This window comes from Corvus brachyrhynchos, unplaced genomic scaffold (genome assembly GCF_000691975.1).
Source record: "Corvus brachyrhynchos isolate BGI_N302 unplaced genomic scaffold, ASM69197v1 scaffold221, whole genome shotgun sequence".
NCBI classification, from domain to species: domain Eukaryota; kingdom Metazoa; phylum Chordata; class Aves; order Passeriformes; family Corvidae; genus Corvus; species Corvus brachyrhynchos.
Genome location: NW_008236622.1, coordinates 527,499 through 546,392, shown reverse-complemented (window position 1 = coordinate 546,392; position 18,894 = coordinate 527,499). Strand labels below are relative to the sequence as shown.

At 37.3% G+C, this 18,894-nt stretch overlaps 1 protein-coding gene across 7 annotated transcripts in view; it reads left to right on the top strand.

Moving 5' to 3' along the window:
• Nucleotides 1-18,811, top strand: part of ACAP2 (ArfGAP with coiled-coil, ankyrin repeat and PH domains 2) — a 62,267-nt gene extending 43,456 nt beyond the window's left edge. For 5 of the 7 annotated variants that reach the window (XM_017726422.1, XM_017726420.1, XM_017726421.1 and 2 more), the window contains 13 exons: nucleotides 903-1,003; nucleotides 2,200-2,305; nucleotides 2,735-2,943; nucleotides 3,164-3,233; nucleotides 4,477-4,571; nucleotides 5,852-6,036; nucleotides 6,371-6,475; nucleotides 6,864-6,956; nucleotides 8,225-8,412; nucleotides 8,748-8,857; nucleotides 9,218-9,328; nucleotides 9,570-9,631; nucleotides 14,364-18,811. In XM_017726422.1, the coding sequence (XP_017581911.1) occupies nucleotides 903-1,003; nucleotides 2,200-2,305; nucleotides 2,735-2,943; nucleotides 3,164-3,233; nucleotides 4,477-4,571; nucleotides 5,852-6,036; nucleotides 6,371-6,475; nucleotides 6,864-6,956; nucleotides 8,225-8,412; nucleotides 8,748-8,857; nucleotides 9,218-9,328; nucleotides 9,570-9,631; nucleotides 14,364-14,467 (1,539 nt within the window). In that variant the 3' untranslated portion in view covers nucleotides 14,468-18,811. The remainder of the gene's footprint in view (nucleotides 1-902; nucleotides 1,004-2,199; nucleotides 2,306-2,734; nucleotides 2,944-3,163; nucleotides 3,234-4,476; nucleotides 4,572-5,851; nucleotides 6,037-6,370; nucleotides 6,476-6,863; nucleotides 6,957-8,224; nucleotides 8,413-8,747; nucleotides 8,858-9,217; nucleotides 9,329-9,569; nucleotides 9,632-14,363) is intronic. The other 2 variants (XM_008644124.2, XM_017726424.1) reach the window with 1 other exon arrangement.
• Nucleotides 18,812-18,894: the final 83 nt, after the last annotated feature.

Below are 18,894 nucleotides of genomic sequence, written 5' to 3'. Positions count from 1 at the left end.
AGTCAGTACCTGCCTTGTTGCTTCTGGGAAGTGCAGTAGTTGTATGTTAAAGCAGCAAGTCCAGCTCTGCCCTGAGCCATAGAAGCCTTTTCAGTCGGTTCTTGGGCCCCTGCTCCTTTGTTTGCTGTTCTAGAATCTGCTTTTGCACCATGGAGCTGTAGCTGTTCTTCAGGTTGGAAAAAAATAGAGACTGTATGGAGACGGTGGGGGGAAAAAAGAGGAAAGAGCTTATAGCAATTAATTCCTCTTCACTGCAAACAGACCAGATTCAGAGGCTGTTCTTGTTGTCTGATCTCTTATCTGTTAGATCAAGGGGCTTCATTTCTGTGGTTAGAAAGGAAACGCGCAGTCGAGCACATTTGGTTGGGCATTTTATGTTTGTGAATTCTCATTGTTTGTTTTTTTTTTAACTGCACCTTTAAAATGCTGATAGCTCAGAATGGAATTCTTATGAATTGAATGAAATTTTCAAACCCACTGCCTTCAGCTTCTGGTGTTTTTTTTTTTTTTTTTATTTGACACTTACAATACTGCTGATTTAGGTATAACTTTTCTGATTTAAATGTGAGTTAATTGCATCTCTTAGAGTATCTTTGTAGTTTGAATACTGTTGTTTAAATTTAAGGTGTTGATTATTCAGTAAACTGGATTGTAGGTAAAAAGAAATTCTCCGAAGTTTGTATTAAATTTTCATTGAATATAACTAAACATTAAAATTTATCTAAATATATCCTGCTAAGTATCTCCAGATCCACTTAGTTTAAATTTTATTTTGGGAGGAAAATATTAGTGTAAACAGGCAAATAGAATTAAATTATTAATAATTCAGGATGGAATTCTCATCTTAGTATCAACTATATTATGTTTTCTCTGTGACTTTTTTGTTAACTTTCGTCTCTTAGGATAATCCCACAGTAGTTGTTGAAGACTTGCGGCTCTGCACAGTTAAACACTGTGAAGACATAGAAAGACGTTTCTGTTTTGAGGTGGTTTCTCCAACAAAGTAAGGAGAAGTGATGGAGTATGTTTATTTAAAAATAAAAATCATTACATTTAGTTGTTTTAAAATGCAAGATGAACATTTCTCTTGGGATAGATCAAAACAGGAAAAGTATCTGAAAAATTCTGTTCTCTGAAATTTTGGCGGGGAGTAAGTGATGCTGTGAGAAGTGTCCCTGGTATTTAGTTTACTTTTGGCATTAAAATAAACATGCATTCTTGTGCTTTTTGCATAAATGGCTTATGGTGCAGAGCTCTGCTGTGGCTTAGTAGTAGCTGATACTATCAGCTGCTTGGTAATGTAGAAAATAGGTCTCAGTTTCTCCACATTTCTGATTGGTGCAGTGAGAGAGAAACACATGAATATGCTGTTGTCTCGGTGATGTTAAATTATACTTCAGAATGCACTAAATGAAACTACCAATTAAAATTATTTTTCATCTCCAGCAGTGCAGTGTGTTTGTTGTACTTGGGGAAGTTTGGCATCCTGCCACAACAAGGGCAGGACACAGATTCCTCATTAGTGATTTTGAGATGTGACCATATCTAAGTTTTTGATATGAGGTCAACCTGCTTTTGGATTTGGATGCTATCTACACTCCCCACTCCTCCTTACATTTCTCTTCTGAACAGATTGCTGTCCATCCTGATGTTTGCATCCCCAGTTGTGGTTCACTATAACATGCATTTTGCTCTTCCTTGCCTGTGCTTTTTCAACCCATAAGTGTTGGAACAGTTTTGTACTTCATGACCTGTTTCTTTTACTGTTGTTGAGAAAAGTACTGTTTGTCAGAGAGCTTTAAAATTACTCTCTCTTGATCTCAGTGAATGAAAGTGTGTTTTCAAGGACTGATATATGTGTCTTGTGTCATGGGGATAAAATGCATTTGAGGATATAAAAAAAAAATTTGGAATAAGGAAAGGAATAGGAAGCTAAGCCATTCTCAGGGGTTTTGGAAGAGTAATTTTTGTATCTATTATCATTACCTGCAAATAATTTTGAAATAAGGAATTTGCAACTCACAAAGGCTCAGCTGCTTTGTTATCTTAAAGTAAATGGGTTTATTAGATGATGCCTACTAAACAATATACTTGTGGTGATAGCAAGAAACTTGCTCCATAAAAACAGACCCCCAAGGAAATGTGTTGCTGGATTTCAGCTGCTTGGCCACTCTCTCTGAGTACTTTGATTTGTCACAGGAGCTGCATGCTTCAGGCTGACTCGGAAAAGCTGCGGCAGGCGTGGATTAAGGCTGTTCAGACCAGTATTGCCACAGCATATAGAGAGAAAGGGGATGAATCTGAGGTGAGTTTAAAAATCCACCAAACAGCAACCCCCCCCCTTTAGATCCTGAAAATTTTACATATGTAAAACCTCTTTTAATGAGAGGGAGGGAAAAAAAGAATCCATTGTTTGTCTTTCAGTGGAAATGCAATGAAATTTTGAAGGCTGTGGATTATATCTAATCTGTCTTTCACTTCATCATCTTAAAATTACTATGGCCTATATGTTTTTTTGAGATTGTTCTGTAATGTGATTAAAATTCATAGGATATTCTTATATTCAGTTTTATATATCTTCTAAAAGCCTAAACATTTTTTTAGTTCTGTGGCTTGCCTTGGCAGAAGAGATTTTTCTTGGATTTTAGTGCACAGTCAGTATCTGTGGCACTTTTAATTTCTTTAATTTAGCATGTGTCTCTTTTTTGGTTTGTTTGTTTCTTTTCTCTTTTAGAAACAGGAAAAGAAATCATCCCCTTCTACTGGGAGCCTAGAATCTGGGAATGAGACAAAAGAGAAGTTGTTGAAAGGAGAGAGTGCTCTGCAGAGAGTTCAGTGTATTCCTGGCAATGCTGCCTGCTGTGACTGTGGTTTGGCAGATCCTCGCTGGGCCAGTATCAACCTGGGAATCACATTGTGCATTGAGTGCTCTGGGATACACAGGTTGGGGAACTCCTCACAACTGCATTTGATGTGTGCATTGACTTAGTTAGGAAGGGTGGTGTTTGCCTCTTCAAAGGTATATTGAAAGAAAATTAGAGACCCTTGTTCGTAAAAAGAATTAAGGTAACTGCTTTATTTGCATAAATTAATGGTAAATCTGTCTGAGGTAAGATATAACATGTAGTTACAGGTTAATGTGGTTTTTTTCCATGCTGTTTAGGAGCTTGGGAGTCCACTTCTCAAAAGTAAGATCTTTAACATTGGATTCATGGGAACCTGAACTCCTAAAGGTATGATAGTATTTTTGAAACAGGTTTCTATTTGGTACTTTGATTGTTGTTTTAAAGCCTCTGCATCAGAAAGTTCAATGCAGGAAACATATTTGTACCCAGTGTGTGTCTTGCAGTTTTGAGCAGAAGATGTTTATAGTTGTGTGTTGGTTTATTTTAATTCACACTTTCTTACAATTCATGATCATTTGTGCTACAAATTTGCAATTGAGAACAACTTAAAATGCCTTCAGCTTCACAAGTGCACTCTGAGTAGCAAGTTTCATCTGATACTTTCAACATATAAAAAGGCAAATCTGTTTACAAACTAATAATGTCTTTCAGTGGGCTGAAAATTTTGAAAGCAATATATCAGCCTAAAGCATGATCATACTCAAAAATTTGAATGTCAACTCTGAGCAGTTAGATGCTTCTGGCTTATAGGAGAATACTCATGCAACTGCTCTTGTGTGCTATTTGTGTGCCAAATTTCTAGCTTGAACCATGGTTATAAAAATCATGCGACACTGAAATCCTGAAATAGGAACTCATGCATGGATGCATGCATGCAACTGGATAGCTCTGCAAAGCATTTGTTTCTAGCTGTGATGTTCTGGCACTTAGGTGTTGCTTCTCTATGCTGAACAATCAAAAGACAGGGTGCTTTTTTTGTGGTTAAATAATTTTAATATCAATGTGTTCATACTGAGAAAGCAAGCAACCAACCTCCCCCCCTGCCCCCACCAAAAAAGCTGTTCCTCTTGTACTATTCATGTAAATACCTGAATTCTGCCTGGTATTAGAAACAAGAAATCTGTTTGCAATCCATAGGGCCAGATTCTCCTGTAAGTATTATCTCCAGGCTGGTTTTTGTCTTTGTTCTTTTTCTATAGTTGTATCAGATTATGATTTAGCAAAGATGTCCAATGGGTAATTGATTGAATTATCTCTTGCTGATGGGGTAAGAACAGCTCCTGACAAAGCTGCTGGAAAGAGCACCTTTGTTAATGAGGCCTGCAGGTGTCATTCTGGTGGCTGTTTTTTCAGGCACTTTAAAAGTGACTATATTTTTTTTGTTATTTTACTCAGAATTTTATCTCTCACTGATTGTTTCATTATTATCATATAAACTCATGCTTATTTCTGTAAGTGTACTTTAACTAGTGAAAACCCTAAGTTGTAGATATAGGCTGAGTGAGGCTAAACACAACTGAATAGCTACCTATTTGCAACTATATTTGAATTTATTTATTTTGCTTTATAGCTTATGTGTGAATTGGGAAATGATGTTATAAATAGAATATATGAAGCGAAGTTGGAAAAAGTGGGAGTAAAGAAGCCACAATCTGGAAGTCAAAGGTAGTATTTTACTAGCAATGCCTGTTGCTTCCTTTTATTGTTGCTTCCTTCAGCCTCCAGCTGTAAAAGATGCTGCCACTTCACTGAGTTACACTCCTTTAGTGTACTTGTTTCCCTGTATCACCAGTATGTCTTGCTCTCTCCTTTTTCTCACTCTCTCTCTTTATTGGGTATTCTTCTGTTGGTCCCTTCCTGCTTCTCCTGTTCATTTCTTCTTTTTGTGATCTCACTCCCTCCTTTTGATGACAGCTCTAGAGCATCATTGTGGACGTGTGGATTTTGTTTCCCCTCTACTTGGTACCAGCTCAGCCAGCTGTACTCAGTGTGTGAGTGCTCCTGGAAGGAGCCTGTTGCTGTGCCTTTTGTTTACAGTGACTTTGTTCTTCCATTTGACTTTTGTTCCCTGATGCTCAGAATGTTCTCATCTTCCTACCTACATTGTACATGAGCTCTGCTGCTTTACAGCAGCCTTTAAATCATAGTACTGCTGTCTTCTATTTCTCTCATGCTGATCTGTGTTTGAAGATGGATTCCTCATATTTTATGCCGCTGCATAGGATGTCTCTTAAAACTTGCTTTTTTACCACCTTTCCAGTTCTGTGCTGCTTGCTGCCCAGTTTTATAGTATAGAAAACTGCATTTTGTGAAGTGTTGGCAATTTGGAGAAAGTGGTAGGAGATTTGCTAGATATTCCTTCTAGTGGTAACTGCTTTTCAGCAGTTTCAATGCAATAATTACAGCCCCTTTTATCAGTTTGGCACAACTGCTGTTGTGTCTTAAGATGATAACCTCAGGTTACAAGAAAAAATACTTCAGTATGTGATATGGAACTGATGGCTGTGCCTACCTAAGGCTAGTTACTGTTTTCTTGTGTAATCTTAATGTTCCTGTAACAAATGTTGCAATTTATATTTACATAAGAAACTAATTATATTTATTAGTAGGTTATTAACACGTATAAAGGTTTAATACAGGTAACACAGAGTAACTAATGCTTATTTCTTCCACGTACCACTTTCCAAAGTTGCTGTCTGAAAGAAAATACATGTATATGAACTTAACAAAATTACTTTCTTTTGAGCCTTGTGTAAAATTTAATCAAGAATCCAGAAAGTGACAGTGTGCTTTGCATCTTTCTGAAAATGTGCTATAGGTGTGTCTTATGTGCAATGCCAAGCTACAGTTTTGGTTACTTACTTTAGTACAAACTAGACATTCTTTTAATACATGAAAATACTAAAATACTAGCTTACTAACTCCGGGGATTTTGTATATGACAGGCAGGAGAAGGAGGCATACATCAGAGCAAAATATGTGGAAAGAAAGTTTGTAGAGAAGCAAGCTGCATCAGTACCTCTGCCTGAGTCTGGAACAAAAGTTTTGCCTCCAAGTCAGGAAGAGAAAAGGCACAGTGGCCCTGAAAAGTCCCTTTTGGCAGGGGAACGAGGTGCAGCATCCCAAAAAGGTATTTACACACTTCTCTCCTTAGCTGTATTACCTATCTTCTTTTTACAGTAGCATATTTTTATATTAATTGACTTCTGCCTCATGCAGAGAATTTGGAATCTGTTTTTTAATGTGCTGTAGCCTAGTGTAGTGTAGGGGAGAAAAGACTTCTCCAGAGATGTGCATTTTTACATGGGGAAGGATTTGGAATGGGGATGCTTATAATTCAGAAACATATTAACCACCTTCTTTCCTCCGTATTTTCATCCTTCTTGATTTTTCCAATAACGTTCTTTCCTGCCCTATCCTTTCCTTACTGCCTGCTTTGTGCTTTGCTAACCTGCATGTCCCAGCGGTTGCTGTAAGTAGCGACGAGGCGAGGCGGGAGTCTCTGTTCTGTCCTGATGAACTTGATTCACTCTTCTCCTACTTTGATACCTCTTCAAAACTCCGTAGTAGTAAGTACTACAGCTGTGGCGTGTTCAGTATTTGCACTAGTGATCCATTGTGTTGTGGCCATCTCCCTGCTTCAATCTATTGTCTCCAGGCTGTTGCATTGCTTAGTATTTTCATGAAATAATTTAAGCTTTTTTACTTATCCTGATTTTTTTTTTTTCATTTCTAGTTATCTTTGACATTTATTATTATTATTATTGTAAATGTTATGGTTACAAAATTTGACTTCATATTTTTCTATGGATGCATTAAGAATACTGAATAATAACTAGCCATTTTTTTAAAATTGTGTTCAGGACCAAGTATAAAAGCTTGCTTTATTATCATGGTATCTGTGAAGAGCAGGTAGCTTCAGCTCTGCATAGTAATTGCAGTTTCTCCCCAAAACAGTCCGAAGCAGTGACAGTGGGATCCAGCCGAGTGCTGATGACAGCAGAGAACACCTTGCCTCTACTATATCAGCCAACAGTTTGTATGAACCAGGTGTGTTAGGCTTTGCACTTTAAGATGAAAGTTTAATCACTTGGTAATTTTTTTGTTTTTGTAAAAAAGATCAGTGCTTGGTGATACAATTCATGTCTGCTCTTCTGGTTGAAATGCTTTTAGCAAGGGTAAAATTTGCCTGAGTGATCTTTCCTTTGGGCTTGCTACCAAAAATGACATTTAATCCTTCTAAATGGGTTCAAAGAGCTATGGTTTTTTCCAGTCAGATGAGACTGATCCCAAAACACTGATTTTTTTTTTTTGCAGATAGAGAAATGCTGTATTTTGAGAAAGACAAGTCTCCATACAAATGCATTATCCTTTTATAAATGCATAAATCCATGGAGATACAATTCCTGTTGAGTCACAGATAATAGGCTTTTATGTGTTATTTGTGCATTCTTGCTTAATTTTTCTATTTATGTGGAATTGACCAAGTCTTTAAACATTACTCCCTCTACTCAGAAGTTCCATAAGTTGATGAATGAAATTATTTGCTAATGTTAGCATGCTGTTCTTACAGATGTATTGAGTATGGCTTCTCAAAATTTCCAAAAGATTTATTTACAAAGCAAACCTATTCTTCTACATCAAAGCACTCTTCTAAGGTGTATTTTAAATCCAGTAGTTCACAGCTGTTATTGCAAGCATATGGCTTGGATCTTTTTTGTCTGTGCTGTAGAAATATTTATGATGCTGTAACTCACAAAAGGTTTCATGTAACAACATCTTTATTTCTCAGACTTCACTCTGTATAACTGTTATTGAGATGAAGAGTATGCTTTAGTCCAAAAGATTATAGCCACAGCAAGTAATTGGTAAATGGCAGTGGTATCTATTAACAAAAGTTAGGTCATAACAGCATTAGCCTTGTATTCAGGTGTAGCAAGCTGTTGCAGATAAAAGATACACTTGTATGACTACATAGAAAATTAGTTTTGTTCATATCTTGCACTTTAGAGTAAAACACACTCCAAACCTTAAACAACTTCTTAGAAATTACATGGAATATATAAATTGAAGGATATACACATGTGCCAGTAATGTGGAGAGAATGTTTTCTGTGCAATAGTAGTTCTGTGAAGAGACTGTGCCTGAATGCTGGAGCTAAAGGCATTTGTGACTTCCCCTGGCAGAACAGGGCAGCAATACATAGCATTCTGTGAAAGCTGAGCTACCTATTGCCAGACACATGATGTTTTGATCAGAATTCCAAGAAGTACCTTGTAAAAACACAGATTATGTAAGCAATTTTTTTTTCTTTTTAGAAGGAGACAAGCAAGAGTCTCCAGTGTTCTGTGACTCCAAGCAGCCTAGTCCAGGATTGCAGCTATATCAAGCTGCCTTTGAGAAAAATCTTCCTCACATGGCAGAAGCATTGGCCCATGGAGCTGAAGTAAACTGGGTCAATGTGGAAGAAAACAAAGCAACACCACTCATTCAGGCAGTGCGAGGGGTATGTGATATGCAGCTCTGGTGATGGGGGAGGAGGGCAAGGGAAATAATGATATTTCTGTGTCACTGTTCCATTTGTGCTGCTTGCTTGTAATGAATATGATTATGTGATGCTGAAGTTGTGTTTACAGTGTTCTTTCAAATTTGTTTCTGAATTATTTTTTTCCTATTAATGCTTTGTTTGGAATTCTATATCCTAGTAGTGTTTAAAGTTGATATGAAAGCAACTCCCTTTTTGTTTCCTTTGCCATGTGGCTCAGTGGTGAGAAGGCAGAAGAGGTTTGGTTTGATTCCAGCAATCTGGTGCTGAGTTGTTTCTTTGTTTTGATTCCATAGGGTTCATTGGTTACTTGTGAATTTTTGCTGCAGAATGGGGCCAATGTGAACATCCGAGACATGAAAGGAAGAGGGCCCCTGCACCATGCCACAGTTCTAGGACATACTGGGTAACTCACTGCCCCACAGTTTGTATATGGCCATCCTTTACTGTATCTGTTCATGTGAAGCTTCTTCATTGCCCCAGATATTCTGACATTTTAATAGTATTTCTTAAGCTCTGGATGTGAGAGGGCAAATAATGTTTTGATTCAGCAGTCTCATCCACTAGAAAAACACACGTGTTTTCTAATGTGGATTAAATAAAGGGTTTGCTTACTAGTCTGTTAACATGTTCTAGATGAACTGCACTATTTTGATATATATGAGACTTTTGGTGATTTAATTTAAATACATTGTATCTAGCTTGACTTTATTAGCTTTTTTCCTTTATTGTCAAAAATATTCTTCAATGGTTTTTTTCTAAACAGACAAGTGTGTTTATTCCTAAAACGAGGAGCAAACCAGCATGCCACTGATGAAGATGGGAAAGATCCATTGAGTATAGCAGTGGAAGCTGCAAATGCAGATATTGTAACACTGTAAGTTGTACATTCTGTTTTCTGACTAGAAACTTAGATTTTGCTATTCTGTTTCAAGTTAAAAATACAAGAAATGTCAAAATACCTTAACATAAAAACAGGGGGAGCAAAAGAAAAATCAAATGCACTGTCTGTAGGTGACCTCTTTGATGTGAGATTCAGAAGAGCTTTGTAGGTCTTGCATTGTAGTCTTTTTTGTGCTTTAAAGATGACATTGCTCTTTTTGTTTTCTGAATGGCAGGTTGCGTTTAGCAAGGATGAATGAAGAAATGCGTGAATCAGAAGGACTCTATGGGCAGCCAGGTCAATACTCTACTAATAACCACACTGAAATGCAGTATAAGAAGTGTATACAGGAATTTATCAGTTTACAATTAGATTCTTAGTATCTGAGGGAAATTAAAGATTGCTTCATACAATAATTTTTTTTATAAACCAACACATTCTAAAGCTTCGTTGAAATTCAGTGGTGTGACTTTGTCAGAGTATTTAGGGAACCTAAAAGGAGACTGTTTAAAGAGTGTCATTATAGCAGTGTGTTACTACAGCCATGACCACCCTATTCTGCTAGTAGTTGTCCACAGTTTTCTCCTATTGCTGTTCCATTGATATCTGTGTAATGTTAGGATTTACCTGACATTATTTAGTAGCAGCTTTCTGAATCAGCTTGCTCAGAGACAGTTGAAGAGTTCATCTTATTCCAGGACACCATTCTTCTTCCTGTAGAATGGTCCACTTTTTCTTTTTTAAGAAAAGAATGCTTGCACACCAATGTAAAAAATGTACATCAGATATTTCAAACTAACTCCAGACAGAAATAGGAAAGTATTATTTCCTTAAATTTTATTTTTAAATATTTTTATTTGTTAAGATACTAATAAGAAACAGAACAGTCATTCTTAAGTATGTATTTTTGTATGCATAGTATCTTTCCATTTGGTTAAAAAAACAAAGAGAAGCTGGCAGATACTTGAGCCAACTCCAACAAGAAAGTAACAAATTATATTTAATGAATATGTGCAACTTTATTCTCAGGCACTCAGTCCAAATTTACACAATGTTGTGATGTGATACTTGCTTCCATAGGAAGGTAATTTAATATCCTGCAAATATCAATAATGAAGGCTCACTTGGTTGTGAAGTTAGACAGCTAAAAACACCCTGCTATCCCTGGCAGAAGTGAAAGGGGAACCTTATTTTTAAGGCTGAGTGCTGACTACTCTCAGTTCACTCTTATAAAGCCCTTACGTGTTTCCCATTGATTCGTAAGGATTGGGCAGGGTGGGTGTTACCAGACTGGAGCTGGAATATAGCCAAGGGGCAACACTGAGTCTCATGTTGAAATCCTAGATGAACTCTATTAAATAAACCAAATTTATTTCGTTTCTCCTTATGAACAGGGGTTTTTAAAATTTATTTTTGAAATATAAAATTCAAATTAAAGCAGTAAAAGTACTGTAGATGCTCAGGCATTCAAATGCTTTCTTTGACAGAGCTACAACTAATTTAAAACCATTTACTTGAGTATGAGCTCAGGTGAGCTCAGAAAACATACAAAAAAACCTCTATTGCCAGTGTAGCCAAGTTCGATGTAAAGCTGTTTTTGGATACAGTGCCTACTACTTCACTGATAGTCTGACAGTAACAAATACTGAAGTATTTTTGAGTTTCCTCATTTTTATTTTAAGAGGTAAAAATAATTATTATCAGTTTCAAATAGTAAAATGCCTTTAAGAGGTATGTATTTTGGCTCAAAAGCTCTGTGCTATATCATAAATGAATATTTTAGATCATTTAATTGACCTGTCACAAATCCAAAATTATTATAAACCAGAAAATGTTTCTATAGTTTGTACAAAAAGCCTCAGTTGGTTACTAAACATTAAAAAATGGTAATTGAAATGCTTCACTCATAACAAATACAGGCACTACGTACATGAAAATGTGAAGTAGTTGGGGAGACTCTTTTCCCTCATAATTTAAAATAGTATTTAGACACATTCTTCAGTTGGGTTGATGAAATAAAAAGCTGGCGAAGTCTTTAATGGAAAATGTTGTGACCTTTTTATCAGTTTGTATTGCAGTAGAATTTAGAGACTGCAGCTGGTAACAATATGATCCAGATACTTTACAGCTGGTAAGGTGAGATTGACAGTGAAGAGCAGATTTGCCACAACAGGCAGAGATTGCCCAAAATCATGGGGAGGCTTTCATTAGAATAACTTGTGAAATTAAGGCCACAAGCTGTAACACAGAGTTGCAGCCAGGCAAACTTACTGTATCTTTGGATACCACAGGTCTTCCCCCTTCACTTTGTTAGTTATTGAAGTCTCTTTTAAAAGCTGAAGTCAGTATTTTAGTGTTTTGAATGTTTGTGTCTGCTATAGAAGGGTTGTGTCAGTGTAAGCACAAAACCTGTCTGCTGTCATGAGGTATCACACCTTTATGTGGTTTTAAGGGATGCAGGTCTTTTTCACTGCATATACATGTTAAATTATCTGCACTGCCCTTACTTTAGAACTCCAATGTTCCAAAATTATGATTCTAGGATCATAATAATCAAAATAAGGATTTTCAAGGCAATTGTGTATTCGCTGGGAGCTATGTGAGGGAAAATATCATTTTAGGAGTTTGCTGTCATCAGAATGAAGCCAACTGCCTACTTGTCAGCTCTAGCAATGCAGCTGATAATTGCTCATGTAGCTAATGACATCAAAATTTCTAATTTAAATATATTTGGCTGGTTTGAACTACTGAGAGAATGAATATATTGCTTTGCAAGGTACAGTTGGTCTTCCAAAATATTCCTTGAATGGGTACTAGCTGAAACCAGCTTTAAATGTTAATTTCTGGTGGTAAAGCCATATGTACCGTGGTACTGTTTCTGTATAATACTTGAGTGCTCACCTCCTGGTGCTACAGTATGTCTTGCTAACTCTTTGATATTAGCATTGCTACTTTTTCTTCCTACCTTTTCTTGAATGTATGATGTGTGCCTTTTGAGTTACTCCAGTGTTAAATGGTAAAGCAGTGTTACAGTATTTTTGTACATAGAATCTGCACTTTAGGGAAAACATTGCTTGGAAAGGGAATTTCCAGAATTCAGTTTTAGAGTAGAATTTTAAAATAATGATAAGGTTTACAGTACTAAGTATTTTAATGCAACATACAAACTAAAGGGGCACTTTATTTTAGTGTATTTTTGTATGTAATATTTTTGTTATGTAATAGAGTCAAAACTAGAGCCACAATGTATCTTGCAAAAATACCTTTTTTTTCTTTCAAGTTCATTTGAAAGAACCAAGTATGGCAACTTGAACTGCAGTACCCGTTCACCAGTGGAACCCACTTCTGTGTTAAAAGCATAATTGCTTTTGTCACAGAAGCCTAATTCTGCTTTGTGCCCTTCATAGCTGTTCCTTTGGTGAATGTTGCAGCTCCGTTCTGTGCTGGTCTCCCAGAGCAAGCAGTTCTCACGAGCTGTTTCAATAAAACCTGTCCTGTGCCTGCTTCATCTCTAGAACACAGAGTCACAGAATTGACCTTTAAGGTTGGAAGGGACCTTAAAGATCATCTAGTTCCAACCTCCCTGCCATGGGCAGGGACACCATACTTGAAATTAAATCTGAAAACCAAAAGGGAATTTCTCTAGAAGTGACTTTTCCTAGTAGAGCAGTTTTGAATGTATTAATCTTTTGAAGTTTGGGAAGAATTGTGTCACTGCACTGTTAAATATTCCTGGAAGGTCAGTTATTATTTGTGAAAGTGTTTTAAAAGACTGGAGTCTCATCTCCAAAAGAATAATAGTTTTGACATTGGAAATGTGCATTAAAAAATGGAAAAACAAAACAATGTAACTTTTCCCAGTAGTGCAAACTTTTAAGCACAAAAACATGCTTTTCTTCCACAATCATGTTAGGAAAAAAAAAAAAAAAAATCTTCATATTCAACATACATGATGAGATTTTTGGGTTGATTTCTTTGTCATGCTATTAATCAAGCTGTCAGCAAGAAACAGTAGTGCTGGGATCTTGTGTCCTGTGTGGCCGTCTGTGTTGGGAAGACTGTAAAATTTGGATGGCTGCATAGTTCCTGACCCAACCAAATGTTTGATGCATTTAATTCCTTTTGAAGACAAAAGGGTATGGTTAGTGTTTTAAAACAGAACTTGAAGTCAAGGCCCAAAATGCTCCAACAGATGAAAGAATGTGAAAATGAATGTAAAAATGTCCATTTTAAAGTGGCAAAAAAATGACTTGGCAATGACTCAAGAAGTAATTACTCCTGAATGTGTTTTCCCGTGTAGACAGGGAGAGGGAGGGAACACATTTTGGAATATGTTCTAGTAGTAGAGCTGTGTTTAAGCACAAAGGGTGAAGATTTAAAAAAAAAAAGATTTTTAAGGGAAGTATCATTGTTCTTATAGCTCAAACTGAAAAATGTAATGAAAGATGTAGATGAAATGAATGTAGAAATTTTATATTTGCTGAATACACCAAAATAATTTATGAACAATAGTTTATCTTCTTAAGATTGCTTATATATACATACATATTATTGCTTGCTGATTATTTCTTTCCTGGAGAGTTCTGTTTGGCTGTAAGAATTCTGATCTCTGTTTCCGAGTAAATCTTTATTTATGCCATAATTCTATTTTTCTGTAGAGAATCTTGGTTAACAGTTCCTTGCAAAAACAAGGATTTTATTCTTTACTGGCTAATAAATATTTTTTTCTTTTTAAGTTGCTTTAAAGTGCTTTACTTTTCCTTTCTAACTCTGAACTTTCCTCTGTGTGGCTGCCTGTGAGGTACTATTTCAGGTATAGTTTGGCTTTGTTTAATTTGCTTCTACAGAACATGCATGCAATTAACCAGTCCCTCAGAGTTCACATCAGCATCACTCCATCTAGAAGCAGTCTTCATACATGAATAAGTGTTACACAGTAATTGTTAGCACAATAGGTCACTTGTGCAATGGTGGGTGATGTTGATTATCACAAATGTTTAAAATTGTTTCCTTTTTCTTTTCTACCTAGGAGATGAAATTTGTCAGGACATTTTTCGTGACTTTTCTCAAATGGCATCAAATAATCCAGAGAAGTTAAACCGCTTCCAGCAGTCAGATTCCCAGAAGTCTTAAGTATCAAGAAGGAAAAGAACCTGAAGCTTATAGTGCAAGTCTTTTTTCATTATAACAGAATGAATTGTATGCATTTTGTTAGATAGTTTGGATAAAATGACCACTCCAATGTAGCTTTAGATTGTGGTAGCTGGGGAAATGTATGAGTTGGTTTATGTTGTACAGTACATATACCTCAGCAGCTGAAGATGTTTAAAACCCCTGAGTACCTGCTAGCTCAGTGTAAAGCAGCCTGTTACATGTCCAGCGTTTGCAGCTCGCACTCGGAGGTGGCAGAGCACGGCTGGAGCGCTGCGGGCTCCGACTGCAGGATGGTCACAGCAGCTTTGCTACCCAGTATCATCCACTGTCATCTGTCCCCCTGTTGCCATAGAGAATGTGCCTCTGACAAGAAGGTCTGGGTTGCATTTTCTGGGACTGTTTGGAAGGGAAATTGGGTAATGACTTACTGAGTTGTCCTTCCATTTGTAGGGCTGCAGCTCAAGAGATTCTCTTGTTCCTATGCTGACTCTGGTTAGAGGTAGGCTGTTCATAGCAGATGTGATAACTCCTGCCCTTTTGCAAGCTCTTTCACAGTGGAAGCTCTAGCACCAGGCTGGCCTTTATGCTGGTGACTGCAGGTCAGTCACAAAGGGATATATCTTGGGGACCAAACTCCTAAGAGCAGTCCATTTTCCTTTTATTTTTTGTTTTTCTTCTCCTCTTAAATTAAACTTTCAGTGCAGCAAGTATCCTTCTAAATGAGCATGTGGAACCTTTCATGAAAAATAAACTTAATCCTTTTGGACATGATGTGGGGTTTGTTTGTAGTATTTTGACATGAAAACTTGAAACTTGAGACATGAAAGTAAATATTGAGCCAACGAAGTTTGTGTAGAATATTTGTAAAAAGGCTGTTTCTACTTTTTGCTGTTCTCACTACTAGCCGTAAGCTCAGTATAAGTCTCATGTCTTGCAGCCACCCTAAATTTAGGCCAATCAATCCTTTATATGAGGAAGCAGTAGCCCTTGTATAATCTGCAGTGATGACAATTTGCTTTATTCAGTGGTGAGCCCCACTCCGCCCATGTGCATGTATAAAAGGCTTCTCTAGATATATGCTTTTATATCAGGTTATTTATACCTAGATAATCCCCCTAAACCCCAAACCAGCAGATGCAATTCTTTATCCTCTATTTGTCTGCCCTGTGGAGACGACTTAAGCAGAGTTTTTAGCTGGCATAGTATCAATGTGAGTTGTCAGTGTTCCTAATAGCTGTGGCATTATGTTAACCTGCTGTTTAAGTGTATTTAGGAAACGAATTGGCTTTTTTCCAAGGAAAGATAAGCAAAACTGGGATAAACCAAATTGAAATCTGTAAACTATGGTAAATTTTCTGGCATGTTAAATTTTAAGAAGGTATTTCAAACATTTGTAATTTTGCATCAAATGTATAATAATGTATCAAATCTGCATATTGTTATTTCTACAGAATTAGTAGTGTTGTAGAATTGTCCAATGGATTTTGTTTCCAAGCAGAAGAATCTTACAAGACAGTTCTTGCTTTGTATGTGGTCTAATTATGGTAGGAAAAGCAGATTCTGCCCATTTAAAGTGTGCATTTAGTCTGAATAATAAGAAACTTAAGGATATCACCGGTAAGCAGTAATTTTTAGTAAGCTAGTTTTTAAATAGCTATGAAATTATAATATACTTCCTAATCAGCAGTATTTACCAGCAAATGGGTGTTTTAGTAGATCTTAGAGAAAGTAAGATTCCTGGTGTACAGATGGGACAATGTAAGATATGACTGCATAATATACACCGTAGACATAGGCTTTTCTAAATGTTTGTCTTTCCCAGCCTGGCTGGCAGGCAGTGCATAGTGTGATTGGCTGGAATGTAAAGCTGCCTAAAGCTTAGTGGCATAATTGCTGTCTCAGTCCAGGCTGCTGGAAAAAAGGTCTGAGACATTTACTTCAAATCTCCACTGGTGACTTCTTCCCTAGCCACAAAATCTCTCTGACAAATTTTGTGGGATGACTTCTCTAGACTAAGAAGTTGCTTCCCTGTAGCTCTACAGATCCGTGTGTTGCATTCCTGAGTTTCATCTCTCTGGGAAACAGTATCAGTCTGTCTATGCTAAGGGATGAATCACAGACCTGATTGACAGGTTGTGAGACTTGTCAGGAGCGCTGGAGTTTTAATGGCTCAGGCAGTAGGTGTGTCACTTGTGATTCTGCAGCCTTGTTCCCTTGTCCTTTCAGGTATGGTAGGATGTCCAGTATAAACTGCACTCAGTTAGAGCCTTTTTCAGGTCAGGTGCAATGGTGACATGTTGCTCATCAGCAGAAATTAAAATACCATTGAGTTACATGGAATGTGTTGATGGCTCAGTCTCACCAGGCTCTGGCAGGCTCCATGTTCCATCCAGAGCCTCTGTGACTCACAGGATTCAGCCCCCAGTAGTGTGATTATCACCATGGCTCTGAAGATCTGGATTCCATATTGAGTTTTGACTCATGTTAATCTTCTGCTCAGTAATATTAAGAAATTCCATTCCTATTACAAAGTGAATCTAAGCAGAATAGTAGGCAGTAAGGTTCCATTGTGGGTTAACATCTTGTACTTTGTACCAGGCAATGGAAAGGTTCAATTCCAGTTCATGTTTCTCTGTAGGTATGAAATATAGTAGGTTTTAATTTGTGAGGGACAAAGCAGAATATTCCTAACACATTTAAAAACCATTTTTCACCTGGATTTTTAGTAATTTTCTACATTAGCCTGTTGAACCATAGTATAATATCTTTCCTATTTATAGATCATGTGTTCCAAGCCTCTTGAAACAACAAATGTTGAGGAAGTCAACATGCATTCTAATGCATCTTGATTTCAGAGGTGTAACTTACGTCCATTGCATGTTGATTAAAATAGTGTCTGTGGTGGCTCATTAGTGGTATCAATTGTTTTGACTGGTCATAAGGTTTCATGTTTTCTATTAATGTCAGTACAGTCCATATAAACTTAAATTTATGAATTATCATACTGAGTTATGCCACTACTTGTGTTAGCTGGAATTTGTTCACGTGAATTTGGGTGAAAGCAGTAGATGGTAGAGGTATTTTTTTGCTTTCACAAACAGCTCACATTGCAATCTGATGGATGCATGTTCCAGGTGCTCATTAGTACATTGTGGACTTCAGACTCTCTGCCCACTAGAACCTAATCCAGGAAGTCACTGATACCAGTAGCAGTCTTTCCACTGATTTTGGAGATTTTGGATTGTACCATTCATGGCTTTTAATGTTAGAGTGCTAAAGGATCCTGTATCAATACTGCATTTTTCACTCTGTGGGGTTTTATATTTTACCTGTTTTTATACTGAGCTGAAATAGTTTTAGAAAATGCAACCAGACCTTCCAACTGCTGTCAGCAAATCCCCTATACAAGAGGAAGTTTCTCTTGGTTTGCATTATGACATCAGTACACGTGTGTTGTTCAAATGACTAGCTCTCCTGGACAGAGAAAAAACTTTGTAGCACTAAACTAAAAAGGTGAGAACTAGAACAAGCAGGGGGTTGATGCCATGTTTCCAGGACTTCGGTGCTTCTCTGCAGCCATCTGTTTTAAATTGTGGATGTTACTTCTGTTGCTTCATCTTGAGAATCTCAAATAACGCAGTGACTATGAAACGACCCTTTGATGAAACTGCAAATAATAATATGTAAGTACAAAGGACGTGATATTTTCACAGTGTCAAAAGGACTGAGCTGATTATTCTGATTCTTTATTACACAAAGTATTATGAGAATTAGTTTTTCAGGCTACAATCTCTGCCCATTTGTTATAGACACTTTTTCCCAAGTTAAGAGTTTATGGCTTGTGCAGCCTGACAGCCAACATGCCTTGCTGCTGTGCTTACACAAAGGCACAGTTTTAAAACAGGGACAACTCTGGAAAGGCACTACTGGGGAAAAGGATGAGTGTACCACTTTGGTATATCCCCTTTCATATGCTTGCTTTATCTTTCTGTGTACAGTATTTTCTTGTTTCTCTTCCCATGGAAGGAGATGATAGAGGAGGAAAATTCCACTCACTTTTCTGTTAGGATCCTGAGTTTTCCATGTTTTGACAGAAATCGCCAAGAAATCATTGTTTCCTCAAGCAGAGACATTACACTCTCCGAAATAATGAACTTTTGTTTTTCTCTCTGCGCGTTCCTCTGTACTCGGTGTTTTTTAAGCATTCCAGCAGTAAAATGTAAAGAACCCTTCCCCCTCTAAGCTGTAACTGTACGGATTGTATACCCCGCCCTCCTTCGCGTTATGTACGGCTGTAGACTTTGTATCTAAAACTTGACTGTAGTTTCTGTAGTCTGTCGTTGTCCCGGGGCGGCCCGGCCGCGTCCCCGCCCTGCAGTTGGGCCGTGCCCGGCTCGGGCCGGGGG